The sequence below is a fragment of the Protobothrops mucrosquamatus genome, unplaced genomic scaffold (genome assembly GCF_001527695.2).
Source record: "Protobothrops mucrosquamatus isolate PMUCROS unplaced genomic scaffold, P.Mucros_1.0 scaffold293, whole genome shotgun sequence".
In the NCBI taxonomy this organism is placed as follows: domain Eukaryota; kingdom Metazoa; phylum Chordata; class Lepidosauria; order Squamata; family Viperidae; genus Protobothrops; species Protobothrops mucrosquamatus.
In genome coordinates, this window is record NW_015386637.1 from 305,751 (window position 1) to 326,570 (window position 20,820).

The 20,820-nt window shown below is 35.5% G+C and overlaps 1 protein-coding gene across 1 annotated transcript in view; it reads left to right on the top strand.

The window, feature by feature from the left end:
• The window catches only part of EYA4 (EYA transcriptional coactivator and phosphatase 4), a 57,554-nt gene extending 36,956 nt beyond the window's left edge, over positions 1-20,598 (top strand). The window contains exons 12-18 of the mRNA XM_015814898.1: positions 4,950-5,039; positions 11,013-11,071; positions 11,166-11,326; positions 15,037-15,151; positions 16,430-16,551; positions 17,580-17,680; positions 20,489-20,598. Coding sequence (XP_015670384.1) covers positions 4,950-5,039; positions 11,013-11,071; positions 11,166-11,326; positions 15,037-15,151; positions 16,430-16,551; positions 17,580-17,680; positions 20,489-20,569 — 729 coding nt within the window. The 3' untranslated portion in view covers positions 20,570-20,598. The remainder of the gene's footprint in view (positions 1-4,949; positions 5,040-11,012; positions 11,072-11,165; positions 11,327-15,036; positions 15,152-16,429; positions 16,552-17,579; positions 17,681-20,488) is intronic.
• Positions 20,599-20,820: the final 222 nt, after the last annotated feature.

Genomic DNA, 20,820 nt, shown 5'->3' on the forward strand with positions numbered 1-20,820 from the left:
AATGAACAAATTTGTTAATCCACATTTCAGTTGTTATGTAAACAACAGTTTTCCAATGTTAAGCAATTATTATTTTAATTGCATATATATATCTGGGGTCAAATGCCAGTGGTGTATCTTCCACTCCAGTTCTTGCATTAAAGCTGGGGTGAATCTACCTGATTTCCATATTTTTTGCAAATTTATATCTTGTATGGTATTACCAAGATCAGTATCCTACAAGCATACTTTAAACTGGCTGGGAAATTCTGTGAGTTAAAGTCCTACACATTTTAAAGTTGATAAGTTTGAGAAGCACTGCTTTAAACCAGGGGTGTCAAACTCGCAACGTCACGTGACGTGTCGCGATGTATCATGACTTTTTTTCCCATTGCCGGCAATGGGGTGGGCTAAGAATGTTCATTTTGTTTGTTCTAGAAGAAGAATAACACCAACATTTAAAAGAAAATCAGGAATAATTTATAAAATGTACTGCTGTGGAACCCTTGAAGATACTCTTTGCAATATCTTACCTTCCTATTATTTTCATCCATCTTTGCCCTCGAACAAAGTTGCTAGACACATTTATGATGTCTCTCTATTGTAGCTAGTGATTAAATATTTCATCAAGTTGAACCTTGAATTTCAAATAAATTTGAAGCAAGTCTTGTTGCTTTTAGTCTTTAATTGCAAATAGGAATAGAATGTTGCTCTCTTTTTATGTCAGATCAGATCCTGATTAATTTGTATATCTCTTATTTTTATTGGAATATTATCACTTTATCTGCAGAAGAAGTAGTAACCCACTGCTCAATTTGTTATCGCATGTTATTATCAATCAAATATTTACTCTGGTACATGTATTCTTTCTGCTGTTTCATTTTAACCACAATGCTATTCCTGGCTCTTTTGCTTTAGTTCTGTATTAACCAGATGCTTATCTTTTTATTCTGTTCACTTAACATATAGATTTTTTTAATTAATCTTTTTTCACGTTCCCTCCCTCTATTTGTATTTTCAAAGCAATATAAGATCATGTAAATAGTTCCTAGGAAATATCCTTCTATAACTTCTTCCGCTTTTGTAGCAGTGTAGCAAGTTGTATTCTTCCATTTGGCTGCAACTGTGCTTTCTTATTTTATATTTAATATATTTAAATTCTGCACATCAATATAAAATCCTGAATAATTTGCAACAGTATAACAATAATATTGCAACATTAAGTAATTCCTTAAAAAATGAAAGATTAGAAGATGTTAGTGGCTGGAAAAGGGCTGGAAAAAAGATACATTTTTTTTTCAAAGATGTGGGATGGAAGGAAATGTCATTGCACAAGATAGGAAAGGTTCATATCCATATTTCACCAAGTAGCAGTCCACACTCTGTGACACACAAAGGGAGGATCTTTCCTCTCCCCTCAAAGAATATAGTAACCACAGAGATGATGTCATTGAATATGTTCTTCAGTGTAACTTGATCTGGACTTTGAGCCATAAATTTCTATCAGTAACCTAGCTGCTACATTCTTCCCTAATTTTAGCCTTCAGAGCTTTCCAAGGGCAGGTCCACACTGAGTGCATTACAGTAATCCAATCTGGAAGTATTGATCATTCTTTTTAAACTAAAAGCAGTATTTTATTATTTAAAAAGAAGCAGCAGCACAGCAAATGAGATTTATAGGAATTAAGATGTGAAGAGCTTATTACTCAGCTTTTGCACACCTACTTACAACTCAATATCAGAGTAGAGTAGAGTAGAGTAGAACAAAAGAGGAACGGAACAGAATAGAATATAAATTCTTTATTGGCTAAGTGTGATTGGACACACAAGGAATTTGTCTGCTGTGAATAAGCTCTCAATGTACATGCATGCAACAAGTGATGAATGATTATTTTCATAGGTAAGTGTCATAAGCATTTCCCTTCTCTTGTTTATCTACTCAAAACATTGAAAAGGGACAGTGAAAACAATTAATCAGTGGAATGACTTTGCCTCCAGAACTTGTGGGTGCTCCATCATTAGAGATTTTAAAGAAGAAATTGGACAGCAATTTGTCTGAAAGGATAGTGTCTCCTGATTGAGCAGAGTTGAAGATCTCCAAGGTCTCTTCCAACTCTGTTATTCTGTTCAAACTATTCCTTTTGTTCTATAAAACAGATTGAATCGCGTATTGGGGGGTGAACTAGTTGATATCCATACTGTCGAGGCTCTGTATGGAGTGGTTGTAAGAAAGGAGTTGATTGTTGCCCAATTAAGCTTTCTCTTTATTTTATAATCGTCTAATGCATCTTCATATTATAAAATTAGTCTTGATCCTACCTGTTTGTCTGTCCGTTTGTTTGTTTATTTATTTATTTAAGCCCACCTTCATTATTTTTACAAATAGCTCAAGGCAATGAACATAACTAATATATCTTCCTCCTATCTTCCCCACAACAGCCCTGTGAGGTGGGTTGGATTGAAAGTGAGTGACTGGCCCAAAGTCTCCCAGCTGGTTTTCATAGCTAAGGCAGGACTTGAAGTCACAGTCTCCCGTTTTCTAGCATGGTGCCTAAACTACTAGACCAAATTGGCTTCTTATATACAATTTATATCATATTTATAAAGTATATTTATTATTCTTGGACTTCTTTTATGATATGTTTAAATAAAATACTGATTTTTTTCAAAGAAATTAATTTTGAAATAAGATTTTACTGCATTTGATCTAAATTATTATTTTTGCATTGTTATATGTCAGAATGTATTATTGGTAAACTGTTATTTGTACATGTTATTATTGAGAGACCTTTTGAGTTGAATCTACTTGTGGCCAAATTAGCATGCAAATAGTAAATCAATATAAATTCTCCTTGCTAGTTTCCCATTTTGGGGAGGATAAACTAAGGGACCTGCTGCTCTCTTGCTGTAACCAAATAAAGTAGATAAACAACAGGTTTGAATGTTGGGATGTGGAGACACTAGTCTAAAGACTCGTTTCTTAGGTGGTGAAAACAAGGACAAGATTCAAGGATAGTTTATAGCAAGACTGTATTCCCTGTATTTCTCAATTATTAATGTAAACCATTGGGGCGATCATGGCTAACTAAGTCCTATGATGAAGTCTGAACCAAAAATTCAATAGGGCCTAATGATCATTTTCTTTTACAAGGGTCTGAAATTGCATTGGCATTACTCTCTCAAACATCTTCCTAGAGGAGATTATGGCAATTGGCCAGGATAGGGCCACCAGATTGGAACACAAAATTCCAGAGGTCTAATAGATTAAAAAACTTTTTTTGCTATCATCTAGTGGTCATCTTGATTTTTGCAGCCTAAATCTGCTGTAGTAGCCTTAGAGCAGTGGTGTCAAACATGCAATGTCACGTGACATCATGACTTTTTTGCCATTGCCAGCAAAGGAGTGGGCGCGGTTTTGCTATGATGCATCCGGCCCGTGGGCCGGCAGTTTGACACCCTTGCCCTAGAGTTCTAGACCAGTGGTGGCGAACCTATGGCACGGGTGCCAGAGGCGGCACTCAGAGCCTTCTCTGTGGGCACGCGCGCCGTCGCCCCAGTCCTAGGCCTTCAGCTTGGTTTTATAAAATCTTTTTGCTTTAGATCTCTGCCGCCATGTACAAAAAAAAAGGTTCAATCAATCAATTTCAACTTCTCGTGGGAAAAAAAAGATCTTGCAAAGTTGGAATTGATTGATTGAACTTTTTAGTCCCACCCAGTCTGCTGTTACCACCATAGCCACGCCCACCCAATGGGACACGCCCACCCAATGGGACACACCCACCCGGCACCCGACGATGCATAAGTTGGTTTTGGGTTGCAGTTTGGGCAGTCAGTCTCTAAAAGGTTTGCCATCACTGTTCTAGACAATGATTGTTAAGAAATCCAGAAAGTACTGTGCCTTTCTTGAAATGGCTCTCTCTCAAATATATATCCATATAGCAATATATTTTGCATACAAGGGGCTCATAGGCTAACCTCTTTGTTAAAAGGAATCAGGTGTGAAGTTTAGAATTTAAAAAGCATTCAAATAAAAGAGATACATTCCATTGGTTTTCTTTGCCTTGTCCTCAGGATTTCAGATTTCAATAAGTAAAATAGATTCAACAAAACTGGGCTAGATGGGATCCACTTCATAGTCACATCAACAAAAGCATCCAGTTTAGCAAATATTAGTTCTTTATTTGTTAGACTTTACACAGAGTGCCATGACTGATGGTACTATTTGAAATCCAATTCTTCATTGTACCTTTGATGATCAAACACAGAGGGAAAAGCTCTACAGCTTTCCATTAAGGTGTTTTAGCTTTCATCACTTTATTTTCACACATCTTACAACAAAGGTTTCTGGCCTCCACATCCCCAATTCAAATTGACCTAAGTTTTTCCTGTTGTACCTTTAGTAATTCCCATCATACCAGAATACTCTTTTTCCCCTTGCTGTTTATATACCTATCATTACCAAGGGATGGGATTACAAGCTGGAAGTTTCTTTTGTGCTGAGTATATAATTCTTGGATAAGCTATTTAATTTGGATAAAAAAGGTATTTTGTTTCACAGCAATATTTTAATAGTCTCAGTAATATTTTTAGTTACAACAATTAGATTGTAACTATTATGTAATTGTTCTATCTTAGGTAAACCGTGATATTCATTTTTAAAATGCCTGTTTTCACTAACCTTTAAATTTTCTTTCCAGTTACTTATCTTTCAAGATTTTGATAACAAAAAATTCTGCTTTGAGTGTAACATTACACTCCACAAAGAAAAAACTATTTCATCGTTATGTAGAATTCTTATTATTTTTTGTGTGATTATGTGTACTTATTTTTTTATTTTTCATATTAACTTGATGTGTAATTGTGCTTTTTTATTTTTCTATTATACATGCATATTGTATAAAACTAAAGTTTGTATTGATTATTACATACTGAGAATATGTACCATTTCTGTTTCCCTCCACACCAATCAGGATCCACCTGTAGCGGTGACTCTTGGACTTCGGATGGAAGAAATGATTTTTAATCTTGCAGATACTCATTTATTTTTCAATGATTTGGAGGTATGTACAAAATATAATGTATATTAGAACACTTATATCTAACAATCTCTATTTCTTTCAGTTTGTAGCCAGAAATAAAAAAAACGGACCAGGTTAATTATATCATTTTCCCAGATATTTTTTATATGGTTAGATTGGCAAAATATGAAAATCATTAACAAGATTAGATTCTTATTAACTTTTTTAAAAAAATCAGGCCTATTCCATTAGATTTAACTTTCCATTGTTCTATCATAGGATACAATAAGAATTAAAAAGAAGCCTCTTGCTCTCTTATTTTCATCCTAAGCAATTAAAATAGATGGGCTGATAGTCCATGCTCAGTTCTATTGTCGCCCAGCCTACAAATATATTTGCCGAGGGATGATATTAAAAAAGAATGAAGAACTTTAAAACTCCCATAGCAAACAAATAGGAACAACATCTATTCATGATTTTTGCAGCTTGTCCTATCTCAACATACAGTTCCAATTCCTAAACCTAACAAAAAAAAAAGCTATTGATAGCTCAGAAATGAAACAACAGGTAAAAGGACAGGCATGTCTCATTATTAGCTTAAACTTATTTTAACTTGCTCATAAGAAATATCAGAATCCTGACATTCAGAATATTCACCTTTTGATCAGGGAAGAATCTGTACATTAGCCTCTTTTTTGTTCTTATATTCCTGTAAATTTTAATTAGCATGTGAAAACATGCTGACTTGCATTGAGTGTCCTATTTAGAAAGACATACAAGAGTGCTGTATAGAGAGCAGTTTCTACATTCAGTTCCAGTTCTAGGCAAAATAAAAATTCCATGCTATTGTTCTTTAATGTTACAGAATTTTGCATTGGAGTAGCTTTATAATGAATTTTAAGAAAACATTTCAATGATTCAATGATAACAATGTAAAGTTATATTTACATGTTGGATTGATAAGTCCAATTTTATTTTCCTTACCTCTTTATTATACAAATAGTTGGCTTACATTGTATCTTTACTGTCAAGGAAATCTTTTTTTTCTTATATTTGGCAGTTAATCTATACCAAATTTGCTATTATCTGTCAGATAAAGATGAATCGAGTTTGTTCTTCACCCTGAAGTCTGTTAACTGCTAAGATCTGCATAATAGAGTTTTTGTTTTTACTAGCAGTGAGTCATTGTTTTTATTGGATAATGAAATTACTGATATTTCCAAAATATTTTTTTTTGTGGGTCAACTGTAGGTTTTATACTCTCTAGTAAAAATGTCAAGTTCTGAAGAATTCTTTGGTAAGAAACTAGTTGTACTGAGACATAATTTAATTTAATGTTATAGCAGTCAAAATCAGCTATTGCACATGAATTTGTAAACTCTCAGTAATGGCAAATATATTTTATCTTTCTTAGTTTTGAACTTGCACAGCCAGTGGCCCACTGAGAATGAGTATAGCCAGTTCTGTAGCTGTTTTAAAAGGTATTTTACCTTAAATTAACATTAACAGAGAGCTTCCTTACAGCATAATTTCTACCTCATTTCTATTACAATCACACAGCAGTATTCTGATATTATGCAAGCAGGTTTTAAATTTCCACTGGGAATGGGAGGGAATTAATTTAGGTTGATTTCCTTGAAATCTTTCATTATACATTAATCGATTTATGTATAGTTCGCCTAAAATTTTGACAGGCTTGGGGTTTAGCGTAAATAACTTTATAATTTTTCAATAATAATTCTGCAAACAGTATAGAGCACAAAACACTATTTTGTGCTTCAAAATACGTTATAGGAAGTGACGAAATAATAAGTAAAAAGGGTGTACCACAGAAAACAAAGAAATAAACCACATTTACATCATAGTTCCACATCATAAATGGATTTTTTTTTTAAAAAGAGAGCAGACAAAATTGATATCCTCACTAATTTTAAAGACTATCACAAATTTATAATCTTTTTCAAAATGAAAATAGAACATGAGAACAAAAGACCCATGAATCATTCATGAAAGAAAGCTTGATAATACATTTACGAATACCTTCAACTGGATTTGACTTACTAAATATATTCGAGCTAGACCCAAACACTCCTGTAAAATCTAATGTATTAATAGCCATGTGTCTGCTAGTCTGTCTGCTTACTGTTTCCTCCTAAATTGCTTTCCTAGTACTAGGAAGAGACATCATAAGAAATTAAAAGGGACAGAATACATTTTTTTTGTTTGGTTCCAAAATCTTTGCCTTTGTGCCAGATGGAGATTAACAGCAAGATTTTTTTTGTCCCTAGGAAGTACAAAGGCAAAGGAAAGTTTGAAATGTCTAGGTGGCATCACTCACCACTCATTCCCACCCCTTTCATCACTGCTTGTATACCTGTATTACACCACAGTGTAAATATGAGACAAGGGTAAAGTGGATATTCAAAACTGCACTGCAGTAGTGTAGATTTGATGGAAAAATATAAAATGGGCTAACAAGAGAAAAACAAATGAGGTCACATGAAGTAACATCAGGTAGATCAGCAAAAAAATAATCGGCAATGAGAAAAAGATCAGTCTAGCCCTACTAGTAGTAAACATTGCAAGGATCTCAGAAAGAGAAACCAGGGGAAAATGCTCGTTTTGCAAGAGCTTTCATTTTCAAAGATTAAGTTTCCATTATAATGTAAACTTAATAAGGTGGTGAAGCATGACGAGCATGCTCCTTTAATAATAGTTCCACTCTGGATCGTGTGATTGACAGTTAGAAATATGCAATTGCCAATATTCTAACACAGTGCTCAGCCTTCTCTTCCATAGGGATCCATTGGGAGGTGTGTGTTTTTCTGTAGCACCTGACCCATTTTTGAACTTGATATTTATTGTACTAGCCCTGACAACAAATTTGGTTTCATTCTTTTCAGTCTTTGAAAAGTTATTCTGGTGGTGTAAGGATAAATTGCATAATTTATTTCCAGTTCAGCTAGACAGAATGAAAGCAATAAGGTAAACAGGTAGAGAGGAAACATGCCAGAGAAAGAAAAGAATAGGAAGAATAAACCAAGGAAAGAGAACAAAACCTACTTTGGTTGGAAAGTGTGATCTGGAATGTGCCTATTTAGCTGTAATATACAATGTATTTGTTGGAAATCTGTGACCTGTAAACCAGAGGTCCCCAACCTTTTGGCCACCAGGGACCGCGGATCAGAGGGGGTGTGGTTTTGAATACTGCCTGCATCCCATGGATGGAGCTTTTCTTGTTTGTGTGGCCCACTTGTTGGCATCCTGCGGACAGGTGCCGGTCCATTGACCGGGGGTTGGGGACCCGTGCTGTAAACTATCCCACTATCCTGGGATAGGAGAGGAATGTCATTAAACTAAACATTTAACATATTCTCAATTTAAATGGAATATTTAACAAAGTAGCAGCAGGAGGGTGACCATTGGTGAGATATATGGTTTGAAATTCCAAATTCATTCTGCTTTATAATGAATGGAAAATGAAATGAATAATTCAAGATGAAATAGAAGTGCAGGTACCTTACAAGTAGGCTGATAAAGCAGAAAAGGAATTAAAGGAAGCAAGGAACTAAGGTAACTAAGGGAAAAAGCTTTTGGTTAGGATTGTTCCTAATTTGTCCACTTTCATCTTCATGGCTATGGCCCAAATCTTCTGTTTCAGAATCTTTATAGTTTTATAAATTCTAGAATAAAAGCTGAATTTTTATTAGAAAAAGTAGCATTTATTCACACTCAATTTGTGAAAGAAATTACAATTCTTCACTGGGATTTTTTCCCATATAGCTTCCTTAATTCATTCTAAGTATTTATTTTTTATTTTGTAGTGCTCAGATTTTAAAAGACATCTTAATCTGATTTTTTTTAAAAAAAAAAAAAACTATGTTTGTATTGTTATCTTATTGAAACTCTTGCATCCTGCCCTTTTGTATGAGTTCAAGGTAATCTATATAAATAAAAATGTAAATGTTCGTTTGTTCAAAATCTTAAATCTCCGAAAGTTCTTCACCGATTGCTTTGAAATTTTGACACAACGTTGCATTCGAATACGCACGTGTTTTTATATACCTACTATTATATAGATGTCACACCTGTGACACAAACGTGTGCTTTCTCTTTTCTTTCTTTTCAATTTAACCAGACTGAGCCACAGCAATGCGTGGCTGGGTATAGCTAGTTAACAATAAAGTTTGCTATGGCATAATAGTTTAGAACCTGATATGAAAATAGCCTCCAGAAACAGCAGGAAGCAACCATAAATGTAAAAAAGTACAAATTCAGTAATAACCGCTTACAACCCAAAAACTTCTGGTATTGACATTAAATAGCCATATTATATCAGTGACAATGATTTTTTTAATCAACTACAGATGGAAAACTAGCTGTGCTCATGCATCAAGGAAGGACACCCAGCATCAGAGATATATGCCCTGATAATATCAAGGCATACTGCAGTGTCCTTTTTATAGGTTGTCCCTAGTAGACTGGAAATTGCCTCTGGCCCATAATGAAGCAGTGCAAATGATGTGTGGTGCCTCTAGGAGGTACTACCTTCCCTGTATCAAAACAACTGAACAAAACATTGGTTGCTTTCCAAGCTTAGTTCACGGTAGATTAGAACATTGTATCAGATCCTAGATTTAGCCACAAAACAAGCTTTTTATCTAGTCCTAATTGAGCATATTTCTGGAGACGCTAGTATAAAAGAGGATCTCACTAGGTGGAAGAGGTTAATATAGGGGAAGAAATATTTCAGATCTGAAAATTCAGTTCTTTTAACAACAGCTTCAAGAATCAGCAACAGCATTTTGAATTCTATGTGGGAAGACAGTATAGTTTTGCAGTAAAAGAGTTGTTCGTTTCTTATATGCTTGCCCTTTTAACAGCCTATCCATCAAATTCTGGACTAGTTGTAGTTCTAACTACTGTAAAGAAAATTTTGTGCAGCAGTCACTTAATTAAAATACTTATCACCGTGACAAAAATTTGCTTTCTCCAGTGAGGGCACTGAAGTCATTGGATGTGACAGTGATCAGATGTCACCATTATCACCTTTGAAAATTGGTCTTTGGTCTTATGAGAAAGGCCAGAACTGTTATAACCCTAAGTCCCATCTTAGTGAACCAGTAGACATGGATATTATTATATTATGAATATTGTTTAATACTTGTTATACGTGGGTAATTAACAGTTGTATTCACAGTCTAAGACTGGTGAAACTTAATAATTCAGGTCCTAACCAAGGGCCTAGGAATTAATAAGGTAGCATCTAAGAAAGTAGATGCTATTTTCCAGGCAGGATAGTTTTTGTAAAATTGGTTGCTCAGGTCTGATAAATTCAATATTTGCAGATATTATTTCCACTGATAAAACCATCACAAACAACAAAATGCGCAATCAAGCATTTGTTGCAGTTCAATATATTTTTATTAAAAGTTACTTTCTTTTAAAAGTCTGTTTATTTCTCAAAAAGATAAACGTGATTGCCTGTCAGTGCAGTCAACAATGGAACATGAAAAAATAGACACTTTTGAAAATTATTTATCAATGTTTTTTATTTATATAATATACACTGATGTGAACTTCTGTTTATTGACATGGTGCTGATAATAATAACTTTTTATTTTTTTTTCATTTTGTGTTTTATACTGGGGCTTCTTTTGCAATATAAGCAAACAAATATATTTAAGTGTTGAGTTAAGGACTCTAAATCTTAGCCTAACCAAAGGGGGAATCATCCTGTTTTTGTGTGTGTGTTCACTTACTACATGGATTCTTTGAAGCATTCCAATGTATCTAGGAATATATCAGTTGATCATATTGGGGGGGGGGGAGAAATAGTAGCTTTACCTGAGGAAGTTGTAAATGCTCATATTCTGCCATCTGCTGGCAATAGAGGTAGTTTAGATTTAGTTGTTTTTTTTTAATCCTTTAGATTTTTCACAATAAAGCACCAATGTACTGTAAAACATTAAACAAGATGTTGGTGCCCTATTTTAAAACATACTCTCTTACTAGGAATGTGATCAAGTACATATAGATGATGTATCCTCAGATGACAATGGACAAGACCTAAGGTAAGATATGCCTTAAAAAATGAAGCAAATTTAAATAAGTATGTATTTTTAGGAAGAAATAGTATTCACTTTTGCATATTTTGGGTGTTTGCAGTACCTACAGTTTTGCAACTGATGGCTTCCATGCAGCTGCAAGTAGTGCAAACCTTTGTCTGCCAACAGGTGTAAGAGGAGGAGTTGACTGGATGAGGAAGCTGGCATTCCGTTACAGAAGAGTCAAAGAATTATATAATACTTATAAAAACAATGTAGGAGGTAAGAAGGATTTTTTTCCCAACATGACATTAACATCAGTTTTATATAAATAATAATTATTTATACTTTACACTACTGTTAAAATATTGTTGTTGTTAATTGCGAAGTCATGTCCGACCCATCGCGACCCCATGGACAACGTTCCCCCAGGCCTTCCTGTCCTCTACCATCTTCTGGAGTCCATTTAAGTTCACGCCTACTGCTTCAGTGACTCCATCCAGCCACCTCATTCTCTGTCATCCCCTTCTTCTATTGCCGTTAAAATATAAGAACAAAATAAATATGGGCGGTTCGGAACTTTTGTGAAGAAAAGTGGATGAAGAAAACGGAGAAACGCTTTGCAGTCTTTCATTAACAAGTTGTGTAATACCTGGAATACTGCAGCCAGTTTTGGTCACCACATTACAAAAAAAGATGCTGAGACTTTGGAAAAAGTGCAGAGAAGAGCAACTAGGATGATTAAAGGCCTGGAGACTAAAACATATGAAGAACGGTTGCAGGAACTGGGTATGGCTAGTCTAGAGAAAAGAAGGACTAGGGGTGACATGATAGCAGTATTCCAGTATTTGAAGGGCTGCCACAAAGAAGAGGGGGTCAACTTATTTTCCAAAGCACCAGAAGGCAAGACAGGAAACAATGGATGGAAATTAATCAAGGAGAGAAGCAACCTGAAATTAAGGAGAAACTTCCTAACCATGAGAATAATTAACCAGTGGAACAGCTTGCCTTCAGTATTGTAGGTGCTTCATCATTGGAGGGTTTTAAGAAGAGACTGGACAGTCACTTGTCTCAAATTGTGTAGGGTGTCCTGCTTGAACAGGTGTTTGGACTAGAAGACCTACAAGGTCCTTTCCAGCTCTATTTTGATTGAAGCTTGGAGCTTAAACTGCGGGTTTTTTCAGCTCCCCTTGCATTTGTTAATTTAGATGATAAATAGACAGTCACCTTAGCTTTCCATCCCAAGTTGAAACAATCCTTTGTGCTTTTGAAGATAATCTTCCTAGGCAAATTGGTCTACTGTAGTTTTCTCATTGATGTTGTAGCTTTGTATATTCTGGATTTTCATTACAGATGTACCTCATTTAGTGACTGTATTGTGACTATTTGCAGTTAAGTCAATGAAGAAAAAGTAATTTTATGACTAATCCTTGAATGTATGACCTTCACAGATCTATAAAGCAAAGGAAAGCTGAAGTAAGATCATAAGCATAGTCATGGTTTAATTTAGCAACCACTTCATTGTCATCGAGTTGCTGGACCCAATTGTGGTTGCTAGATGAAGGCTATCTGTATTATTAAAAAAGAGTAGCATTTAAAAGCATTATTCTTCACATGCGCTCCAATGTAATAATATTTTAGATGTCACTTATATATTATGTATATTTTAATCCAACCAGGATTCAAGACTAAGCACAAATTCAAACCTAGGGGGTTTGAAAGACAAAATCCACGTTTCCTTAAGGAATTATATTTGGCACATTTTAGAGCAAGGTTGTATGCAAAGGCATTGGACAACAGGCACAACCTTTTTTTGTATTGGACAACAGGCACAACCTTTTTTTGTATTGGACAACAGGCACAACCTTTTTTTGTATTGGACAACAGGCACAACCTTTTTTTATGTCTGCTGTTGCCTGGGAATGGGAGAAAAGTGAGCAGAGATAAGCAATTAGAAGGAAGTATAAAAGGAAGAATGCAGTAGTGTCAGGAAATATTGAAGAGAGACAGAATACCTATGTTTAGGCAGAAAAGAGATGTTAGAGGGGGAAAAAGGGAGAGAGCACATTTAGAATATGCATAGTTTCAGAAAATCTCTACCAGTGGACAATTCCTATTCAGCAAATCCAAAATACTTTATGTTTTGGGATGTTTCAATTTAGCAAAACAAACTCTGATAACACCTTGAAGAGATATTATTGTACAAATAGGGCAAGGTGGACTACTATCTCTTCAGCTTCTCCAGTACAGCATATCTTACCAACCCATCTTATCTCATCTTGTAGCCCTTTCCTTTTCTTTTCCTATCTCAGTCACTATCACTGTGACCACCATGGGATATCTCACTTGCCCCTTGTCTTCTGAGGGCCTGCTATTTCCTCCCTTTCCTCCTCTTAGCCACCATTATCATTGACATCCAAGATAATCATCACCCAGATGAAGCTCATCACCAAATGAGCAGAGATTAACACCAATATTAACATTAGACCAACAATCAAGAAGCAAACAACCTCCCAATTGAGGAACTGCCAAACAAGCTAACAATAAACAGCCCAACCAAAGAACTACTAAGACCACTCCTACTCCCACCACTCCCACCAATACTGACAGGGCAGTAATACTGACAGGGCAGTATTGGACAGGCTACTAGTATATAAAATGAGAACAAACCCCACTCTCCACTAGCACTCATGATGTTACTAGTTTGGTAAGGAAACATCTGCAAGAAAACAACCAAGCTTAGAGAGCATCAAGGACCCCTCATTGAAATCCAAGCATGGCATTTCAGCCTATTTGCTCCCAAATTTCCCAGCATCTTCCCTTTCTCATCTCAGCCATTATTAGCACCACTGCCAATGTTATATCTCAAGGCTGACCCATTCCCAGTTTTCTCATTAGCTTCCCACTCCTTTCTTCCCTCAGCATTCAGTACAGTAGAACCCAGCCAACCGGCCAGCCCACCTTTGATCTTCCCAAGGCCTTTTCTGCTCTCCTTCCCCTCAAGTCAGCCAGATTGTGCACCTGTTGCACACTGCCCTAATCTCAGCAGCAAGGACTGACTTCCCATTCAAGACATCCTCCTATAGTACTATCTTCCTTCAACTCATGTGCCTTCCTGCAGGGGCCATCAGTGGCCTTGGCTTTATCCTAGTGTCCTGCCCCTACTAGTGCATGGAACATCTTGCCTCTGATGTGAGGTTGGCCCCAACCCTCCTGTCCTTTTGTAAGGGCCTAAACATCTGGCTCTGCTACTTGACCTGGGTCCCCAATCGAGGAAAAGGTGGTTGATTGAGTAATAACATCCCACTTCCCCCTCCCATTCTGCCGCGTGTCCCCACATGTCCTTAGATTTTAATCTTGTGTTTTAATTTGTTTATCCCAAAGATGCTTTTTCAAAAGACAACTGGACTTTCTTTGTTTTTCTTTGAAGACATGTTGTTTCTCATCCAAGAAGCTTCTTCGTTTATTTATTTATTTATGTTTTAATGTAGATATATTTTTATGACTATAAGCCACCCAAAGTACCTTATGGTAAGATGGGCAGTCAATGAATGAATGAATGAATGACTCAATCAATCAATCAATCAATCAATCACCACCTTTTGGACTGCTTCTGGAACAAAATAACCATTAATGTGTGTTATTAAGTAACTTAGAAGTAATATGCACCAGAGATAAATTCCTTGTGTGTCCAATCACACTTGACCAATAAAGCTATTCTATTCTATTCTATTCTATTCTATTCTATTCTATTCTATTCTATTCTATTCTATTCTACTCTACTCTACTCTACTCTACTCTACTCTATTTTCTATTCTATTCTATTCTATTTTCTATTCTATTCCATTCTATTCTATTTTATTCTATTCTATTCACAAGCAAGTAAACTGAAATATTTTTGTAGAAAAATATGTTATAGGCCTAAATTAACATGGGACTATAACTCCTGGTAAACAGAATGCATTTTAAGAACTTTTTCCTTTATGAATCAGGACTTCTTGGCCCTGCAAAAAGAGATGCATGGCTACAGTTAAGAGCAGAGATTGAAGCTCTCACTGACTCCTGGCTGACCAATGCACTTAAATCATTATCAATTATTAGTACAAGGTGAGTACAAACTTAATTTTTAAAAATTCATTTGCTATATTGCAGAAGCAAAACAATATTAAAGGCAAGAGCAGACAACGAGATGCTTGTAGGCACTCAATTTGCTGCAGATATGTTCTGCAAACCCATTAGGCTTCCTGCATTTTTTGACTTGGTCTTTTTTATTCCTGTTCTAATCAGAATTGAATGGGTGGGGAAATGCTAGCAGACAGTATTCTCTTTATTAACAGGAATGCCTTAGGCATTCTTGTAAAATAAAAATAGAGGATTACTACAACACCATACTTGATGTGGAAGCATGGCTGCCTCTTGAAAATAGATTAGGGTGAGCAGAGCGGTTAGAGGGAATGGTGAGTGTTTATAGACTCACTACACTCAACATTGAAGACATTTGGTAAGAATAATATTCCAAAGGCATCTCCTGGCCAACAGAATACCCATCTGTATCCCTTATATAATGTTGTAAGTAGAAAATTAGGCATTGAGGTAGTTCCCAACTTACAAACCATTTGTCCAGCAACCATTCAAAGTTAAAATGACAGTGAACAAAAATGGTGGTTACAACCATTTTCTTCAGAGTTCCAGCCATCTCAGCATCCCAGGAAATATGTGACTGTGATCCAGAAGCATGGCAAGTGGATCACCTTACTGACTGGTTGCAGTGCCTGATGATCACATGATTGCTATTTGCAACCTTCCCTATGGGCTTCCCCAGGATGTCATTTGGGAAATCAGCAGGAAAGGTCACACATCACTGGGATAAGTTTCCACCATCTGCATGCCTTCTCCCAATCCCTGTGCACTTGTGCTGTGCCTCTCACACACATCCTCATGTACTTTCCACAACTTGCACTACAGTCTCGCAGACCTACAGCTTTGGGGACCTCTCCAGACTGCATTACTTAGCAATGGAAATTGCTGTAGTAAATCAAGGACTACTGTATAGGGAACTGCAAGCCAGACTATTCGCCCATCTAGCTATTATGCTCTATAAATTGTATAGCCTATAAAATTATATTGATTTCTTTGTAAGTTCAAAAAATGATAAATGAAAAAAATGGACAAAAAAGACTGTTTTTCAATTCATAAAATAGTATATTCTATGAATTTAGAAATTCAGCTGAAGATGTGTATTTATGGAATATCACAATCATGAAATTTGCAATGTACAGAATATTGAAATACTTATTATTACTATAGTAATAATTAAAGTAGTAATTGATCTATAGCTAATTTGTTTTATCATTGTTCAGATGTATACTCTGTCTTTCTCTATAGGAGTAACTGTGTAAATGTCTTGGTAACAACAACTCAACTTGTACCGGCCCTAGCAAAAGTGCTTCTGTATAGTTTAGGAGGTGTTTTTCCTATTGAAAATATTTACAGTGCAACTAAAATAGGTACGTATCACAATTCCTTTCCATTTATATAGTTTGCTGGCGGTTTCCAAATGTCTTCTAATCTACTAATGGCACTTTAGTTCAGTTAAGGAATGTCTTCACTTGTAAGAATTGTACATAAAAACTATACATAAAGAATCAGATAACTAGAGTGAGATTCCTAGTTTTACACACACATACACACACTTTTGGATGTACCAACCCATCTATTATCATTAGTAAGGCTATTCAAGCATTTGAAAGAGGTACTTTACAAACATTTGTAAAAATAGGCTGGGTTTGGAGTTTTTTTGCAAGGCACAACTATTCCTGAAGCAAAGGGACTGCATGCTTGAGTGGCTTTCAAAGCAACTGTACAAATAAACAGCTGCTTTGATGATTCGAAGAGAGATGTTTTGTTCATACACCTGCTTATTGTGATATACCTTTTTTAAAATGCTTTGCATGCTTCATTGCCACAAATCTTTATTCAGAAACAGCTGACCCTCTCCCAGTATGGAAAATGTATTGAACTCGAAAATGTTGAAGTTGTTTATTTGAAAATAAAAAGGGCTGCTCTGAGAAAAACAAGGGCAGCTTTTGGGATACCCAGATTGAGGGAGAGTAGACAACCTGGCTCTTTATGTCCAGAGGAACAAAAAAAAAATTACATGCTTTGTTAGGATTCTATCAGGACACCTTGCATGTTGTCTTGGAATATCAAATATTAGCTTACCTAAGTTTCCTTTGAGTTGTGGCGGAAAATAAATTTTAAAAGGCACTAATATTATGAAAGGTTTGTGTAGTGTATGATTTTGGGGGGGGGGAATATGCATCCCTTAGCCTTTTTAGAGATCACTGTGATATTTCTTTTTTGAGAGCGCAAATAAATAGTGCATTATTTTTCAGGAAAAGAAAGCTGTTTTGAGCGTGTAGTGTCCAGGTTTGGCACTAACATAACTTATGTTGTGATTGGAGATGGCCGAGATGAAGAGCATGCAGCCAACCAGGTAACTTCTCTCTGAACTCTTATCTCATTTATCTTCCAGGAAAAGAAAGTTGCTTTGAACGAATAATGCAAAGGTTTGGCAGAAAAGTAGTATATGTTGTAATTGGGGATGGTGTAGAAGAAGAACAGGCAGCAAAAAAGGTAACTTGTTTCATGAAATGTTAGTGTGTTCTATGGATATTTATGCAAGCTTATTTTGTTTGCATTTCTGTTAGTATGGCACTTTGTCAAATTATTTCAGTAACATATGCCAAGATCATAAGAATAAGACATAATCAAACCATTTGGATTCAAGCACAGGCTTTATGGGGATGGGCAAATATGGAAATTAAATAAAATATATATTGATTATAGATCTTTTTAAAAAAAAACTAACTCTAAGCAGATTAAACACTTTATGTGGATTTGCAAGGCCCAGCAAAGTGTGTTTTGTGTCATCTAATGGAAACAGCACATTGATCTTCTAACAGATCTGAAAAGGGAATAATATGCCAAAAGCTAGTTATTTCAGAGTATAAGCTATAAATGTATTTTAAGAAATTGATTACAATTTAAATTGTTTTTATTCTCAAGACAGGCACAGCTGTATCTATCCCTCATTTACATTTAGAGAGCTGTGATTTCTATTAAATTGAACATTAAATCTTTGAACACTTTGTGTTCAGCATAAAACAGTTCTATAGAAGATTTCAGCACTGTATACTTGATTATTAAAGTAATTAAAATACGATCATACAAGTGCCCAGTAAACATTGTCTTTAAAGAAATCTAGCAGGAAATCTACTGTACTTCAACATATTTCATAACTTCAGAATAAATATAAGCAAAGTAGAAAAAGCATATACATTCAGACATATCTAGAGCATGGGTGCCAAACCTTTTGGCTTGCCTGGGCCACACCAAAGACTTGTCTTGGACTGCATACAGGTAGTCCTCAACTTATGTTGTTAAGTGAGAAATTTGTTAAGTGAGTTTTGCCCCATTTTATGACTTTTCTTGTCACATTGTTAAGTGAATCCGGCTTCCTCATTGATTTTGCTTGTCAGAAAGTCACAAAAGGGGATCACATGACTCCGGGATACCGCAACCGTCATAAATGTGAGTCGGTTGTCAAGCATCCAAATGTAAATCACATGACCATGGCGACGCTATAACAGTCATAAGTGTGAAAAATGGTCAAAAGTCATTTTTTAAGTGCCGTTGTAACTTTGAACAGTCACTAAATAACCTGATGTAAGTTGAGGACTACCTGTATAAAATATATAGTATAGTTAATGTATATCAATCACATAATAATGTTAAAAGTTTACAATATTGTGGGGCCGCATTACTAGCTATCCAGGGCTGCGGGTTAGACATTTCTGATCTAGAGCAATCTTAGAGTTGGAGAATATAAAGGAGATTTTTTATATATATAAATATAATATATATTATTTCCTGGGGTGTTTTTTAGCAACTTTAGTTGCAGTGCTGGTTCCAAATGGTTGCCTTATAGATGCAATACAGTGTTGAGATTGTCTGGTAGCCTATTCAGGAAACTGAGTGACTGATTATTTTAGAGCTGGCATGCTTCCCTCTAACTGTACTTGTTGTGTGCATGAACCTTTGTAGAAATTTGTTTTTAAAAAAAGAAGGCAAATTCTTCAAATAGATCTGCAGTCAGTAAAAATAAAGTTATTAAAATGCGTATCACACACGCTCATACCTTTTTGCAATGTTTTTAATTGCAGAAAAGGGATATTCCTCATAAGACTTTGCTTTCCTAAATTCACTGGAGTCAGACTGATCATAACTTGGTTACTCATCGTAGAAGTTTTGATTATTGAATAATATAATCTAAGTGACCATGTTGCTTTCAAGGAAAGTTTCATACATGACAGCAATTTAATTTCATATATAACCAACACAGATTTTCTTTCTGGTATCTCCCATATAGACAGAGTTGTATATGGGGGGTATATTCTGGGTAATCACCATTCAGCGAGAAATGCGCTGTATTGTAAAGATTAAACTAAAAGTGAGCACTAAAATTAAATGTGTGGTACGTTCATTTGCCTGCTTTTTCTCGAGTATTGTACTTTCTGAAGACATCACAAGACATGACAATTGTAAATTAAAACTAAGTAAAAGTCATTAATATTTTATACATCATGGATTTTCCCTGTATTATACAAAATATATTTTGTCATGAAGATTATTACATACTTGATTGCTACCAAATTTACTTCTTTGAAATGAAACAAGATTATTCCTAACATACGTTCTAGTAAATAAAGTTGGAGTAACAGTTTGGTATAATAGTTAAGGCATCACGCTACCACGTTTTCCCAAAAATAAGACCCAACCAGAAAATAAGCCCTAGCATGATTTTTCAGGACGCTCATAATATAAGCCCCGCCCCCAAAATAAGCCCCAGACAGACAGACACGTTTAGTACCCTATTTCCCCCCAAATAAGACCTAACCAGAAAATAAGCCCTAATTGCATCTTTTGGAGCAAAAATTAATACAAGAACCAATCTTATTTTCGGGGAAACATGGTAGAAACTGGGAGACTTTGAGTTTTAGTCCTGCCTTAGGCACAAAGCCAGCTGGGTGACCTTGGGTCAGTCATTTTTTCTCAGCCCTAGGAAGGAAGCAATGGCAAACCACTTCTGAAAAACTTCGCCAAGCCAAGAAAACTACAAGGACTGGTCTAGGCAATCTCTGAGAAACAGATACAATTGAACAGAATAATTAAAAAAAAAAAGTTGAATTTATTAAGGGGCTTATGCAGCTTTTTTTGTATATTTTTTTCAGATCTATTTGGACATTTGCTTTGTTTTATTGTCTTATCTGTGTCTAACTAAGAAAAATCAAGATAATCGTAATATATAAAAAGAAAATATGTGATGTGTGTGATATATTGTTCATTCTTCTTGCCTTCTCTCCCTCCCTCTAACTAATGCAGCATAACATGCCTTTCTGGAGAATATCTAGCCACTCTGACCTCCTGGCTCTACACCAAGCGCTGGAATTAGAGTATTTGTAACTGTTCTTTTTTTATACATATTTCAAAGTACACTGATTTTTTTTTTTTACTTTGGATATGGTGCCTCCGGCTTTACACATATTATCGTCTTAAAAAGAAAGAGCAATATATGGATTCCATTGCGAAGAATTCAGATCACCGAATGGAGACACGCGTTTTAATGCGACACAAGGATTCTCTACATGGTCTTATATATTCAGCATTTTGATGATTGAAGAACTGGAAAAATGGTTGCTGGTACACACCAAATG